The sequence below is a fragment of the Mytilus edulis genome, chromosome 7, assembly GCF_963676685.1.
Source record: "Mytilus edulis chromosome 7, xbMytEdul2.2, whole genome shotgun sequence".
Lineage (NCBI taxonomy): Eukaryota > Metazoa > Mollusca > Bivalvia > Mytilida > Mytilidae > Mytilus > Mytilus edulis.
This window is the reverse complement of record NC_092350.1, coordinates 62,608,696-62,626,228: the sequence shown is the minus strand read 5'-3', so window position 1 is coordinate 62,626,228 and position 17,533 is coordinate 62,608,696. Positions and strand designations below refer to the sequence as shown.

At 32.2% G+C, this 17,533-nt stretch overlaps 1 protein-coding gene across 1 annotated transcript in view; it reads right to left on the bottom strand.

The window, feature by feature from the left end:
- Positions 1–17,533, bottom strand: part of LOC139481949 (uncharacterized) — a 33,235-nt gene that overhangs the window by 7,483 nt on the left and 8,219 nt on the right. The window contains exons 4-14 of the mRNA XM_071265526.1: positions 16,734–16,945; positions 15,657–15,817; positions 14,597–14,702; positions 13,418–13,463; positions 12,171–12,262; positions 10,567–10,815; positions 9,004–9,132; positions 4,691–6,328; positions 3,422–3,538; positions 1,863–2,021; positions 633–783 (exon numbers count right to left, since the gene is read on the bottom strand). Of these exons, the coding sequence (XP_071121627.1) occupies positions 633–783; positions 1,863–2,021; positions 3,422–3,538; positions 4,691–6,328; positions 9,004–9,132; positions 10,567–10,815; positions 12,171–12,262; positions 13,418–13,463; positions 14,597–14,702; positions 15,657–15,817; positions 16,734–16,945 (3,060 nt within the window). The remainder of the gene's footprint in view (positions 1–632; positions 784–1,862; positions 2,022–3,421; positions 3,539–4,690; positions 6,329–9,003; positions 9,133–10,566; positions 10,816–12,170; positions 12,263–13,417; positions 13,464–14,596; positions 14,703–15,656; positions 15,818–16,733; positions 16,946–17,533) is intronic.

Below are 17,533 nucleotides of genomic sequence, written 5' to 3'. Positions count from 1 at the left end.
AATGCAAAAGGTGGGCAAAACTTTTTTAATGTTTGGCTTTGTTTTTCTTTGTCGATTATGTTTTCATGTATCTATACATGCTATACGCAATATTTTTTTTTTTTAAAAAGATGTCATTTACAATGTACTGAAAAAACAAATCCCATCTTGGTCAAAGTCAATTAAGGAAAAACCTATTTCCATAAAATTTAAAAGTTGATTTTAAAACATGATAAGCATCATGAATTCATTCTCATGAGAAGCTTTTATTGTAATAAAGAGAATGTGAATTACAAAACTAGATGGTTTACACCTTACTTTTAAATATGGGAAAAAGTTAAGAACATTTTGAGATTTTGATAGAATTTTAAACTCAGATTTAATAGTCATAACGATGCTCTGTTTGAAATGTTGACTATAGTTTAACAAGTGTCTACGCAAATTTCTACCCACAACTTATTGTTTAAACAGGGCACCATATAGCTTCAACTGGTTTGTGACTGTATGAAAGTGTGTGTAATTTCAGAATGTATCCTTGTTATCCACGTTGGGAGAAATAGTGCTACACTTTGAGACACTTTACAAAGGGAGAAAACTGCAAATATCAAAATTTGACACTTTATAAAAGGGAGACAACTATAGTTTAAACATACCAGAATTTCTACTATCATCATTCTGTGACATCAAAAAATCTTTAGGAATACTTGGCTGCCGAGGTTTGTGTGCTGAATCTACATCCATACTTGTATCTTCTGTAGCGGAGTTTGTTGATTCTGAGTGATCAGACTCCCAACCATCATCATCCTATACAAGCAAAAGAAACATGTTTTTTTTATATTTAGGGACACATCTTGCCATAATTTTTTTAATGAATATATATCACCTGCAATTATACCTCATCCTTTAAATTTATTGGAAAATTAACCGACATCTAATATGGATTATGTAATTTTCAAATGGAAACTAATAACAATAATAATCTTGCAAAGTCACATTAGATCTCAGATTATGTAAAATGGTTATAATATTTCAATAATTTTATATTTTGAATCTTTGTTGAAAGAACAAGTGAAACTGCGAGCTACTGCTCACTGATGATACCCCCGCCGCAAGTGGATAATATTAATAGTGTAAAAATATGCAAGTGTTCGGTAAACAGGAAGTTGTCGAGTGATGAATCTGAAAACGCATCACACGGTATAGCTGACTTATATAAATCCTGAATCCAAATTTCAGAAATCCTGTATTGTAGTTCCTGAGAAAAATGTGACGAAAATTTTCAACTTGGCTATCATGTGTAAAATCAGACAAGTGTTCGGTAAACAGGAAGTTGTCAAGTGATGAATCTGAAAACGCATCACACGGTATGGCTGACATATATAAATGTTGATACCAAATTACAGAAAGGGTGGATGTGTAGTTCCTGAGAAAAATGTGACGAAAGTTTCATGGGACGGACTGACTGACGGACTGACGGACGGACTGACAGACAGAGGTAAAACAGTATACCCCCCCTTTTTTAAAAGCGGGGGTAAAAGCGGGGGTATAAAAAGCTACTTGTTTACCCAAAAAAGTTTTGCCCGTAAATAACAAAATTCATGTTACGTATTCAGCCTACTGTGGTTTCATTTATTTTCATGGGTACTTATATGTGTCCATTGATGAATACATATATTTTTCATAACTATTTGACTTTTTGTGGTTACCATGGTTACTTATTTGTTCTTTTTTTAAATGTAGAATTTAACAATGTATTTATAAAACAAATGCACCCTCAGAATTAATTCATTAAACTATTCAAAACATTTCTACAATGTATGTTTCAATCAGTGTTTGAAAAGTCAAAATTAAACTATATATTAAATCTTTAATTCTGTCCATACCTTTTCATCATAACATTCATACTCTTTCTTCATTTTGAGTCTATTTTTCTTTGTGGCTTGGATGAGTTTTTGTTCCCATGGTTCTAACTCTTTTAACAGGTAGCACAATCGGTTATGCAACTGTACAACACATCTTTTCCTTGCTGGAGGCTTAACCACCTAAATATAAATTGTAAAGATTTCTAATCACCATGATCACTAAAATATATTTCTTCATTCAACATGTTCAAACATAAAGCTTTCGGTTATGTACTGTTTTTTTTTTCAGAAACTGATGCGGTATTTTTCTTCTATTAACTGATGAATGTGAAAATAAATGAAGAATGTGTTCATTGGACAAAGATGATGCCCCTGCTTGCATATAACTTTATAATTAGTTATCAAAGGTACCAGGATTATAATTTAGTATGCAAGGGACATAACTCAAGAACATTATAAGTGACGGCATCCAAATTCGAAATTGATCTGAGTTGTGTGGTAATAAGCATTGTATATAAGTTTTATAACATCTTGTAAGGGCAAACTTACGTTGAAAAATGGAAAACAAAAATCAGCAGTTTTTCTATTTGTAAAGAGAAATAACTCTAGAATGTTAAACATGACACCGCCCAATTTTGAATTCGATCTCTTTGTTTTTTTTGGTAATAAGCATTGTGTACAAGTTTAAAAACATTTGACTGAGGCCAAACAAAGTTAGAGAATGGAAAACTATTTTTGGACAATAGTCAGGGGACTTACTGAAATAAGTGATTTATAAATCACTTATTTAAGTAGCAAATTCGAAATTTTGTCATAAATTGTGATTTTGTAGTTTTACTAAAATTTTAAACACATAGGTTTAGATAATATCTTTTCATTAGTAAAATTGAAAAAAATGAACTTTTTGCTTCTTTTAAGTAGCAAGGTTAATGCCTTTGATGCTATCATTTAGCTGTAAATTCTATTTTATTGGAAAAAATGCTATAATAATGGCTTAACTTAATGAACTGATACTTTCTTAACAGATTTTTCCCAGCAGTGGAATATTTTTCCTGTAAAGTTCAAGGTTTCATCTTTCAGATTATGTAATAAAATTCTACTGTTTGCGATAAAAATTTCACTGTTTGGGGGTGTTGAAACTAGTGGGGGTTATTAGAATAATGATACTTAAAGAAGTGATTTTTTGGAAGGAAATTGAGGTATGATACTTAAACAAGTGATTTTTATGTCATTATCCCAGATTCAGTACAAGGTCATCACCTGACATGACCTGGTCATCCTAGACAACACAGATGTTAGTCCCTGGATCATTAGTATTCTATATTTAAAACTACAATAAAATTAAATCACTTAGTCTAGTGATAAATTTGTACTACTTAAATAGGTGATTATTACAGAAAGACAACTCTTACTTTCAACCTTTATGAACATAATGTTACTTGAATCAGTGATTTAGAAAATCACTCATTTAAGTAAGTTCCCTGACGGGACAAAGGTAAAGAAGAGCAAGGGTAACACTAATTGACTTATTGCCACCTCTACTGCAGAATCAGAGATATATCTCAGACTAAAATGTATACCCTTGTTTTCTTTCCCCTGCCAACAGTATATGGTTCTGGTTCAGCAAATTTCTCCACTAGGTTCCTTAGATCTTCAACGCTCTCTGCTATCAACTCCAAAGGACCAATCTCTGGACCCTAAAATTATTCACCAAAATCAAATTTTATATTGATTAAACACATAATTATGTTCTTTTTCCAACAGGCCAAATAAAATAGTATGTGTGGTTCCAGTTACATCAACAAAAAAATTAGGGTAGGTAGGTAGGTAGGGATTTTTTTTTTATTTTATGTTAATTTTTTACATTGAGTCTATGGGAGCAACATTCTGACTTTAACAGTGCTTCATGGAAAATGACAAAAAAATCTTTAGGGTAGGCTATTTTTACGACTAAAAAGTAGGGTAGGTAGGGTAACTGGAACCACACATATATTTTTATTTGGCCTCATATAACACAATTCAAAGTGCAATTCAAAAGAAAATGTTATTATGTTCTGTTACCATGGTTACCAATGATTACAATAGATATGAGTGTTGATAACAAAGGTGTACTTGTGTATGTACTGCTATAAAGTAGTTTGTTACTACTGTAAAACCAGATATTTTGGTGGAGGATTTAATTTCGTTTATTATGTCATGTATGTCATGCATGTAGAAAGAATATATATATTCACAAATTAAAACACCTACAAAAATTAAACCTACAATATCACTTTCATTTATTCGAACCCACGAAATCTTAAATAGAGACAAAACCATGAAATTTTAACCCCATAAAAATGAATGTTTCTACAGTATTTTTTTCTAACTACACATTAATTATTGTTAATTGTTTGATTAGGTTTTTATTGTATTCCATGTACACAATTTCTATCATTTCACTAAATGACCTTGTGATGTACTGTTACACTATATGACCTTGTGATGTACTGTTACACTATATGACCTTGTGATGTACTGTTACACCACACTGTAATCATGGTAATGCAGTCTTTGTGTTCTGTTGATGTATATATCTTGTTCATTTTTTGTTTGCTTTGTACATATATCTGGACTTAAGTTTTCTAGTTTTTATTGTTTAAGATTTTATTTATGAGCTTTTTATATCTCATTTTGCAGTAGGGATTTTGCTTATTTGTTGAAGGTGGTACAGTGATCCGGTAAAATTGTTAAAATCTACGTTATTTGGTTTCAGGTGGATAATTGTCTTATTGGCAATCATGTCACATCTTCATATTTTTATACAGTTTATGATAGACAAACATCATGTAAATGTTAAAATAACTTACAGTGACCAAATCACTTTCATCTTCTTCGTCATCTGATTCTATAACTTCCTCCTTTATTTCTCCTTTTACTTCTGCTAGATCCTTCTTTTCATCTTCAAGGTCATTTTCTCTTTTCACTCCTGTCTGGTCCTCCATTTCATCTTTAATCTCCTCCTTAACTAGGGACACCATGTTGCCTGTCTTAGTTACCCCATTAGCTCCTTCACAATTTTCAGCCTCTTCCTTTTTTATTTGTAAATTTGAACATTCCTCAGTTTTCACAATATGTAATTCTGAAGAATCTGAAACTATTGACTTATCATCGAATTTGTCTGCAGTCTCTTCTTTTATTTCAATTTCAGTTACATCACAAGGTTCAGATTTGACCTCTACAGTCCTTTCATTAAATAAATTTGCTGTCTCGTTATGCTCTGGGTCAGAGTTCAAACCATCAATACTAGCATCACAAGAGGTGTTGTCCTTTTGTGTCAATAAATTACTTTTATCCCCAAACTTTTCATCTATTACCATTTTTTCCTCATCAAACTCAGTGTCTGTATCAGCACCATCACTTATTTCTTTACATGGAGTTACTTCCCTTACAATAACTTCATTTTCATCTATTTCCTTACATGGAGTTGTTTCCCTTGTTTCTTCATCCTTTTCAGATTCTTGAGAAACATTGCCTAAAATTGATTGATCAGCAGAAGTTTTTGCTACCAGTTGTTGTGGAGAATTTAAAGTTTCCTTCTGATCAGCTGGACTATCACATTTCACATTGAATGACGAATTTGTGTCACTGTCTTCAAACATTTTGTCACCCGTTTTCTCATCAAATATTCGGTTAAGTGTCATTATATCAGTCTTATTCTGAGAGGAATACTCTGAATTATTGCCATCAAAAGCACTGTCTTGGCTGTCAATTTCAGAAAAATCGTTTGAAGTGCTACTATCCTCGTTTGTTTCTACAGGTCTTGTTGTAGTGTTATTTTGATTACTTCCCTCAAAACAACTAGTTCCTTGTTTTTGAATATCACACTCTTCAGAAATTATATTTTGTGTACTAGAAGAAATACTGTTTGGATTTTCACTATTTAAATTTTGAGTTTTTGAGATCATTTCACTGTTTGATGATGAACAAGCGCCCGTTTCATCAACAGGTTTATGGCACATATCACTATCGTCATTTTCGCTCAAACCATTGAAATTTTTGGCCAAATTTAAACCATTAAAATCTGTACGACTAGTTTTTGTACCTTTCTTAAACTTACTCGTATCTAAAGAACCCGCATTGCTATTTTCTGAAAACGTACTTTCAAGGTCAAAAGAATTTTCGTTCACTAATGCAAGATCATTATTCATTCTCATTGCACCATTATATCTGATTCTTCCTGATCTAGTTCGTTTAACACTCCAAATATCGTTACTATCTAAAGAAGAAGTCTCACTAAAATTATCTCTGTCCATAATCCTGTTCCTGAGAATGTTTTTATAAGGAGTATTATTATCCAAACCACTATCCGTACAGCCTTCTGGTTCTTCAGACTCACTCTTACATGTACTTTCACTTTCACTTGCTTCCTCTTCTGTACTTTCAATTTCTTCTTCATCAGATGATGATTCTTCATTAGTTGTTACAGGTAAAACAGTCTTTGGTGTCTGTAAAAGAAATGTTATTCAAAAGTTGAATGAATGAATGAATGAATATTTTATTTGCAAGAGCATATATAACATGCTATGGCAATACATAATACATGTATATACATAATGTAACAAAAGACTGGTAACAGAGAACAATACAATAATAACATACATGTTGTAGCTAACCAATAATATCAGATCTAGCTTTCCATGCACTCTTCAAATAGTTACAGAGCTTAATTGTTAAAGATCTAGAATTAGCTTTCAACAAACAAGATAGTTTAAAAATAGTAGGCCATGAACAATAATAGCATGGCAAAAACAATATTCTAATTGCCCTATATGCTGGACATACCAATACAAAATGGAATTCATTCTCAACACATTGCATGTTAACTTCAAGTTAAAACAGCCACACTGAAGATCAGATCACAATTTATAAATTTATGATATGATACCTTAACATAAAAAAAGGTCTGTTTTGGTCACTTGAAGGCAAAGCTCTTCATGTGTATTTAATGTTTACAAACAGCATAAAAAACACTGTTTAAACTTTGTTATCAAATGAAAAATCAACAAGTAACAAACAAAAATAGTAAGGATTCTGCAGAATCTAGTGTCTTGCTTACTTTTGCTCTTGTCACATGACGACGGAATGTTGGAGTGCTATGTCTCTCTTTTGTGACAAAAATTGCCAGTTTGACAAAAATTATGATTACTGAAACTTATGATTACTGAGTCTGTGGATTTATTTGTTTTTGCGGATATTTTTGTGAACATATGTTTTTATGATTTTTCCAAAGTCTGCATTTAAGCCTATAAAACAATTGTACTCCAATTAAACGTTTAAATGCATGGCACACCTTTACTCATGAAATTCTGGAAAATTAGTATCCAATGAATTAAAAGAAATCCACTGTAACTTTAAACTATACATTGCTGTTGCCTTTTTTGACATGTGTTTTTTGGAATCTGGTGATTGTAGAGAAAACTGTGAGAATATTGATCAATAGAGATACTTATAACTAGAAATAGAAATTTGCTTTTATTCTTTCAGTGCTGACCAAAAGCCAAAATAACAATACTTTTAGTTTTGTACACAGGGGGTCTCAACATGGGATTTTGGGTACAGTTGTGTTGCAGGGATTTTAAAAAAAGCACCACCCATTCATGTATTGGATAATTGTGAAATCCCTATCTATACATTTCACAGCGAAATATCATTCCATTCAATATAACAATTGGTCAATAACTAACTACTGATATAATTCCTCGCTAAAACTGCACTTCATTGATATATTTGACGTATATATATATATACATCAATCAAAGAGCAGATTGCTCTGAGGAATACAATTGCCATTGTTTTCATTGACACATGTTTACATGTAGCTGGATAATATTATTTTCAAAACTAATTCAACTGCACATGTAAAATATAATTTACATAATCTGAAGTTACAAAATAGCCAATCCCGGATACAATTGTATGAACAATATAATCATTGTGTTTTATTTTTGTACTATCAATTCCAAGTTTACTTTCCACAGTAGTCACAGCAGAGATTCAGAGTGAGAGAAGGTATTTCACTTCGTATCTCACATATTTTCCTACGATAATTCTAGGAGGAACCCCATTCTTAACTCTTTAAAAAATATTTAATTTCTTTTTGGTCAGTGGTTATGACTCCTTTCCGTACACATTCCTAAGTTAAAATTGCGTATTTAGTATAACACGACGTTTATTGACAGACCAAGTTAATTTTCTCGACATGTTTTGTTTTCAGAATTTTATAGAAGTTATCTCCGGAAGGGAGACAACTCGAAACGATAATATGGAAGACTCCATTTCGCTGTAAGGGGTGTTGCGATTTGGACTACATTTATTTTAATTTAAATGATGCATATGATTTAAAATTATGAAACAACAATAACCCTCAGTAACAGACAAAAATAGAAACGATCCCATGAGTTTTAAAACAATCAATTGAGTGGGGAATCCAGAGCAACCATTTAATATAATACCCCTTGAAGTCAAGAAAACTATACGCATGCGTATAATTACCTAAACAAACCCTGGAGCAAGAACGTATATTAAATGTTAATTAAACAACCTAGATGGTGCTCTATTTCTTTATGGAAGTACAATATCAAATATCAGATTCATAACGGTGACATGTAAGAGAAACTTAAGTTCTTAGCTATGACAGAAATAGATTTATCGGAATTCAGAGAACTCTCACATTTTTATCAAAACTGGGGAATTCCCTCTGACGTGTTTCTAAATTTATAAAAACACTAAATATAAATACTGCTTAATTCTGATTTTCCGTGTTGTTAAAAACACGCATATATAAGTCAAGAGAAATATCAAACATGAAGATTATGAAAAGAACATTATAGTAAAGTTGTTTAAGTTCAATCCCTTTGTTTGTTTTAACCTTTTAAAGCAAGACAATCATAAGAATCTGAGATGTTCCTTAATGTTTATTGCCCTGAGCCACTGGTATAAGTCTACAGATTGCTTGAAAGCAATTGTATCCCAAAAACCTTCACATAGGAAGAGACCCCCCCCCCCCCCCCCCCCCCAGGTTTTTGTATTGTTTGAATCTCATTCCAAATTCAAAACCAAATGGATCAGGATAACCCAAATTATTAAAAAAAAAAAGATTTGACTCAATACTATCTAATACCTGTCTCAATCTGCTTGGACGACTAGTAGTTGGTGCTGGTATTTCAGATAAGGTTTTCACAGTCTTTGGTTTTTTCTTGGGAGTTGGTGTTTTTTCCTTACTCTTAGATCTGTCTCTTCTCTCTTTCTTCTGAAATAAAGGTAAATAAATTTTTGACTATAATTTTCAGGCTGACTAATTTATATTGCTGTCGAGTTAATAGATCTTCAAAGAAAAATTCAATTTTTCTATCAAATATGCATTGCAAAAATTGTAAATAATTTTCCCTTGAAAAAAGTAGCCATGCAATTCTTTAATAGTCCTCAACATGCTCAAAGTAGATTACAATTGAGGTTGCCATTTGGCCACCATATATAATATTTCAGTGGCCAATGCAAGTTAAGTGTCAGTTACACTGCCTTAGAAATTTGCTATGAAAGAACATAACCTGAAAAGAGAGCATATAAGATAATACTTTACTATAGACTTGAAGTAGGTATCATTGTGTTTTTTTGTGCACCAGAATCTCGTATGAACACATGTGGCATTCAGGAAAACTTTGCCTTGATCCTTTTGTCATGTTTGTGAGGCGTTTTTTTTTGTAAATCATCATTTTGTCTATTCTACAGTAGAATAGACAACCATACCTAACATATTTGTCCCTGTTACGCCGTTAAAATTGTGACCATATCATCATTTTATATGTTCAACAGATTTTATTGTTTGTTTTTAATCAATAATTCATGGTCGATAAAATACTCAACACACATATTTATCCAATTGCAAGTACATTGCTGATACGTCAGTTGAAACATATTTGAAATCTTTTTAAGAAATGTTGTACAATTCAATAGACATCAATACACTTGAACACAAGTTATTGTCTGAAAACTAGAAAGATCCTTGTTTCAGACTTTTTTTGGCCGCCCAATTCCTAAACAGTTTCGGCCATTACCCTTGAAAAGAATCCAAAATCTTCTACTTGTGGTATTAAACCTTGTTGTACAATTTCAGAGCAATCAATATGCATATATATATATATATATATATACTGTGGATTCATCATTCGTTGGATACCAATTTTCATGGATTTTGTGGGTACAGGTAAACCACAAAATTCAATGTTCATCCAATGACAAATATTCTTAAGGTTTGTATACAAACTTCAGCAAAAACATGAAATTAAATATGCACGAATATGCAAGTTTTCCTTAATCCACAAAAACTGGTACCCATGAAAATTAATTAATCCACAGTGAGTGATTGTCCTGAAACTACAAAAATGAATATTTTTGGGCGTAATACCTAAACAGTTTTAACCATCATCCCCAAATACAATCCCAACCTTCCTTATGTGGTATTGGACCTTTTGATTAAATTTCAGAAAAATCCACACTTAAAACTAAATTTATTGTCCAGAAACCAAATGTCTTTTCGGACAACCACGACATGATAGTAATATATACAATGATATATGACCCCAAATTTTGTTTGCGGTCATATCAAAATAAACCTATGTATGTTATACTTGTTAACAGTTTGCTGTTTTATTCTTGTGTAATCATGGTAATTTCTAATATTTACTTGAACTGATTTTCTTTTTCTTGCAGACTTGGTTGTTTCTTCCTCCACCATTTCCTCTTCCATTTCCTGTTCTGTTTCCTCAAATTCTGGTTCAGGAATGTAAGCTTGTCGGTAGATACGTACATCCACTCCACAGAATTGTGGGAAATGAATATATGTATTGCCGTCTGCATCTTCTCCAAGTTTGTACTCCTTCTGTTCATCAGGATATTGAGATTCAATTGTTTTTACTAAGGATTCTTGGTTTTCCTAAAATATGAACATGATGAATGTCATTTAATTTCATTACAGTTTGACCTGAATAAATATGACAGCCAACATATTCATGGTATTATTTATGTTTTAATATGAATACATTGTAATATTGTTCCTACCTGAAAACTAAACTCAGTTTTTTCAATTAACAAGCATCAAAACCTATTATAAATTGTAATCTTTTTGTTTTATAAAAACCATCAAATAGATGTATGTGTGTATGATGTATACTTAGACATTTCTGATCAACACCAACAAAACAAGTTTTGTAAAGATTATGAAAGAAGTGTTATGAACCTCTACAGCTTATAAACGAGAGACTACCAATCTGTTCAAATGACCAAAGGGTAATCCCATTTTTAAATTGGAATTAAGGTGGTACCTAACACTACAGGGAGATAACTCTGTAAAGTTAGCTAAACGCTTTAATTATGTTGTGTTGTAAAAGGAATATTAAGCTTCTCAATGATCAAAATAAGTGTTTGTCAAACTGCTATATAACCAGTGTAATTTTTCTGACAAAACGGTTGGTTCAAAATATTCAAAATAAAGTCTCAAAGTAAATACTTTGACAAAATTTTATGAAAATTAAACGAGCCAAATTAATTTTAGTGAAAGTGTTGGGTACCAGCTTAAGATGGCATTTGATATATGTTTCGCAAGCGAATAAGTTGCCTTGTAAAATGCTTTGAAACAAGTGAAACTGCGAGCTACTGCTCACTGATGACACCCCCGCCGCAAGTGGATAATATTAATAGTGTAAAAATATGCAAGTGTTCGGTAAACAGGAAGTTGTCGAGTAATGAATCTGAAAACGCATTACACGGTATAGCTGACTTATATAAATCCTGAAACCAAATTTCAGAAATCCTTGTATTGTAGTTCCTGAGAAAAATGTGACGAAAATTTTCAACTTGGCTATCATGTGTAAAATCATACAAGTGTTCGGTAAACAGGAAATTGTCAAGTGATCAATCTGAAAACGCATCACACGGTATAGCTGACTTAGATAAACCCTGAAACAAAATTTCAGAAATCCTTGTATTGTAGTTCCTGAGAAAAATGCAACGAAAAATATTCATGGGACGGCGGACTGACTGACGGAAGGACAGACAGAGGTATAAAAAATAAACAAAAAAGTGTAGATGCTTGGAAAATGTAATTCTTAAAAAGTATAAATGTGATCTTTCCCTGAAGTCTCCCTGTTGAGTCTTCATTTTACCCTGTTTGGCAGGAGTGCCTACTCAAATTAATTCTGAAGTGTGGTGACCCTTGAACTTCTTCTTTATATACTTCATACATTTGTTTATACACCATTAAAGATCTTTATGACAAATTTATAATCTTACCACCACATTGTCACATAAGCTCTTCAATACCCAAACTCTCTGGAACAAACTTAGCTCATGAAATTTCTTTCTCCTCAATGGATTTTTCTTACCTGTTTAAATAAAGCAATGAATTACATCTATATCTTATTCATTTTAATGTAATTACTAATAGCTCCATCATTTGAATCATTTATATTTAAATATAAATATATATATATATATATAGAATAAATGGGTAATGTGTCAGGACACCACGAGACACAGATGATGTCCCAGATTGCAAATTTTGTTACAAAAGGACAAAACTAAAGAAGAGTAAAAAGTTGTCCTGACCAAAAAAAAACCAACAGAAACAATAATTCAGCAATTTTTCCAATTTGTAAGGAGACAAAACTCATTAAAAGTGATGGTACCAAATTTAAAACTTGATCAGTGTTTTGTAGTAAAAGCATTGTTACTTACTAGAGCTCCAGACAGATTAAATGGTGTTATTGTCCTTTATAAATATTATCACCTTGCTTTAAAGGGGCACTAGCTGTCAAATTTGTGGTCACCGATTTGACTCAAATTCTCATATTTGATTTATAATAGTGTAAAACATTTATCTAAACAACCAAAAGTCTAAAATAAACAGTTTACAGAGCATGGGGTAGATAATATGTAGGTTCGTTTCGTGTGTATTTTAGTCCAGACGCCATCTAATTAACTATCGATTTGACCTCAGATGACCATATAAGCGATGTAAACATGAATGTAGATATGAATAGATTAAACCAACACGTGCAATTGGAATTTCCTAGGTCTGTTTGAGTTTATTTTATAGATTAAAAATATATGTTTCGCATTGTTTTAACCGTATAAGACAATTTTATATGGATCGAATCAGTTTTCAAATGATTTACTGTAGTTTCACTTCCATTGTTGACATTCATTTTCTTTAAATAACCAGTACACATACAATGCATGCGTTGTCAATCTCTAGCAAGGGGTTAAATTGAAGTTCACATGAATACAGATTTCATGAGGACGACTAATTCACTTGCAAGTGAATGAGTAATTATCAATGTTTCTTCACTTTGACAAAATTGAACCATTTTAGCTGCTAAAGGCGAACTATTATTTCACTATTTCACTTTCATTATTTATTGAACAAAAAAAATCTTACTTTAGTTTTTTTATATATCTCGTAGCTAGTGCCCCTTTAAACTATCCTAATAAAGTATAACACTCCATACTTCATTGATTCAATTCAATCAGAAACTTACCCACAACTTGAAACAGAAATGGGTCTATACCAAATTTGTCAGCTACCTAAAATGTATTAAAAATGAAAATAAAACACAACTATGTTTCAATTTCTCTTTCTTTCTTTCTTGTTTTTTTTATTGGTACAAGTTAATATATACTCCTGATGTATAGTGTGTATATCAATGATGCTTCTTGTAAGTGTATTTCTTCATGTTTTGTTTGATTCTGCAACAATCAATGCAAGCTACAAAGTTCACCGTGAGTTTGATGTAAATGCACCCTCTCATGGGGTGTTTGATTACGTGATTATTTGTTATTAAACATGTTTAATCTTGGACTGTATTTTTGATTATTTGATTATCTTGTTGAGGAAGACAACTGATGATTACGTGATTATATTGGCATAAAGATTTGTGATTATGTTATTACTTGGATTGCCCCATGAGGGGCCTCACAAAAGTACACATTACTTTTTTTGTGGATCACATATTCTCTGAGGGGATTTCACTATAATTGCCAAGCAAGTATCTACTATAAAATGTGAAAGATTTAATGCAATCTCCTGAATACTTCCGTTTATCGTACTTTGTGTTTTTCACTTTTGTACTTACTTATAAGTAGACCAGTACATATATATTTTTAATTCCTACAAAATCTAATAAACTGCAGAAACTACATTTTTTTTTAAACGATTAATTTATGTTTAACGCCACTGTAAACACTATTGTGCTATTTCAGTTTTATTGGGGGAAGAAGCCAGAGTGTCAAGAGAGAACCATGAGCCTCGGTAGGAAAATTGACAATTAAGAATGGAGTTGATGCACTTGCCCCTTGCAGGATTCAAATTCACAATCTCAGTGTTACTAGGCTAGTGGAACAGTAGTTTGACTCAGCCACTGAGACCTCTTTTTTTCTGGATTATTCCTTCATATGGTATGTTCAGATTTTTTACACTATAACTTACAAGTATGATTTTGCATTTAAATAACTACATTTGAAATCACACTTTAGTACTAAAAATGTCAAAATGCAATTGAAGAAATAATGTCTGCTAGGAAAGACAGGTATCTGGCCCAACAGCTTGTCTGATGAAAAATAAACTGTAAATTCAAGTTATCCTATATATAAAAAAGAAGATGTGGTATGATTGCCAATGAGACAACTATCCACAAAAGAACAAAATGACATATATATACTTTATAAAGATCTTGTGAGTCTTTGAGAAGTTTAAACCATAGTGCCATTCTGTCCCGTAACTTTTCATTCCACACCCTGTATGGCATTATACCAGTTCTGTCTAACCTGAATAAGAAAAAAATCCAATTCAAATTAATTAGTGCCATTATTAGGTACACAAAATGTTCTTAATAAATCTGAAATAAATGTCTTTAGACCATGTCAAATAAAAATCTTAATTCCTCTTCTAATCATAGCAAATTTGTGTAAATAAATAATTTTCTTAAATGATTTGTTTTACAGTTGATTACATTGTGTGTGTATGAAAGGTATATCTTTGGTTAGTTGGCTTTCGAGCAGAAACTGTGAAGTCATTATTATGTTAGGTAAACTACCCTCCTTTAAGAGTAGACTAGTCCCACAGATAACCTATCTATCTGTCTGTAGGATTAGGCTGACTGGAAAGAAGGGTAGTATACATGACCTAATAATGACTTCATGGTTCAGCTAGCAAGCAAGCCAACCAAAGATATTACCTTTACCTACACACTAGATGCAATAGGTAATTGTAAAGAAAGTCTTCTTTCCATTGATTACATATTAAACTATACATTACCCTTGATTAGGAAGAAGTCAATGGGGTTATAAAGATCCCATCACTGCAACAAGTGTGTTACAATATTTCTCTTCTAGAGACAGTTAATTTTTAATATTTAAACCCTGTGGCTTGCTGAGCTTTTGAAATATTTAAAATTTAAATTTGTTGGAGAAATATCCTGATAAACAAATTTTAGTGGTGGAATCTGTTTCTCTAATGATTTTTGTCTTTCCTTTTCAAAGTTTGACAGAAAGTTGTGTTCTTTATATCATGTATATGAAAGATTAAGACATGATCACCTTTTTTCATGACATCACATCAAACAATTCAGAAGAAACCTAGAACATTTTACGTCATAATCAAATTTCAATAAAAAGATTGCAGAGAACATATGTTTCACAAATGATGAGAAATTTATTTCTAAACAAACAACAAATGCGAAAATAGCACAAAATTAAGAGAAATAATTTCTATAACCGTACTTGTGTCTTTGGAATGGAGTACTCAGTAAAGTGGTCATCACTCTCTGTAGAGTGGAGCTTTCCCTCGGCATGAACAAACACCTCTCGAGCTCAAACTGTGCAACTTCTCCAATGTTAAGTGGATAATGACAAAGGAATAACAACAATCCTATGGATGGCAACTGCAAATATTTAGAATATGTAATTGTTATTTAGATAATGTACTCCATCTAATTGGTTAAAAAAAAATCATATGATTTTCATGGGTGTACATGACACATGTCTTTTTTAAATTAATGTTCATTAGGTCATGTAGGTACACCAGAGATCAAAAGCTTGGAAAGCCAAACCTTTCTGAGCAAAAAAAATCACGCTTTTCAAAACAATGAAGAGACAAACGGGAAAGTCAAAGGCTAAAAAAATCAATGCTTATTCTAAAAATTTCGGATAATCCTCAAACTTTCATGGAGTCTAATTGAGTTCCTAAGCTGCCATGTCAGTAAATGATAGTTGCCCTTTGTTATTTTATGTTCATCATTGTCATTTTGCTATGTTTCTTCTTTTACATTAACTAAAATCTGACACTGACTTCTATAAAACTCAGTTTTACCTAGTGTATGGCAGTGTGTGTTTTTATTACACAATGGCTAGAGATATAGGGCAGGATTGATATCTCACAAAACAAAGTTTAACCATGCTGCATTTTAGTGACTGTCCCAAGCCAGAAACCTCTGGCCTTTAATATTCTTGTATGCTTCTTAAATTTTGGTTCATTTATATGTTTTGGAGTAAAGTTAATCCGTTTTTTCGCTGAATTAGTTTACATTTTTTTAAGGGGCCAGCTGAAGCCTTCATCTCACTGTATTGAATGGTAGCCTTTTGCTGTTTTCTGCTATTTGGTAGGATTGTTGTCTCTTTGACTCATTCCCTTTTTCTATTTTCAATTTCACTGTTAAGTTTGAAGCTATTTCCAAATCACACCCTTAAATTGTATACAGAATAGTTGCAACAAATCCCTCATAGTTTAAGTCATGATTGTTTAATTGGAACCTACCCATAAACCAATCATTCTAACACCTACAAAATAGTTTAAATTACCTCCCACATGGCCTTGACATTTTCCCTTTGACCTTCCATCAACTTGTCCTCCCATTCCATCATACCCTGAATATGAGATTCCAAGACAGCCTTTCTGTCTAACATCTGTTTTTTTCTGGCATCTCTTCCCTTTTGAAGTTCCTCTACTCTGAGCTGATTTAACAAAGCCGTGGAATCATGTGGGATGACAGCCCTTGCTCTTCTTCTCATACCTTAAAAGACATGAATCATGTATTTGTTAAAAGTGATAAACAAAAATATTACTATTAAGATGTACATACATGGCCATTAGCATGATTAGTCAATGTGGTAAAGTGTCAACAGCTTTAAATTATATATATTTTCAAAACCATTTCCATAATATAACCATGGCTGCATGATTCAAGTTATTTTGTCAGTGTTCTCCCTAGGCTTTTTTTATCATCATGGTAATGTGATACTATATTTCTTGAATGTGATGCTATCTGAATTGATTTTCTTATAGCAGTGATATAGGTGCTTTCACTCTGTTTTAAAGGCTTCACAATCTCTTTTTTTTTTGGGGGGGGGGAGAAGGGGGTTCTATAGCCGATTGGCCTAAGTAGTTACAGCTGTAATCACTAGTCAGTTCAAACTCGCCTAGTGCGGGTGCACTTGACTCAAATATTAATGGACTAGGATTGTCAGTTTTCCCATGGAAGGTTAGTGGTTTTCTGCCTCCTCCACCAATAAAAACTGGCCCCCACAAAAATAGCCCAAATACAGTGCTTAAAAACGGAGTTAAAACACCAAAAATCAAATCAAATCACAATCACTTTTCC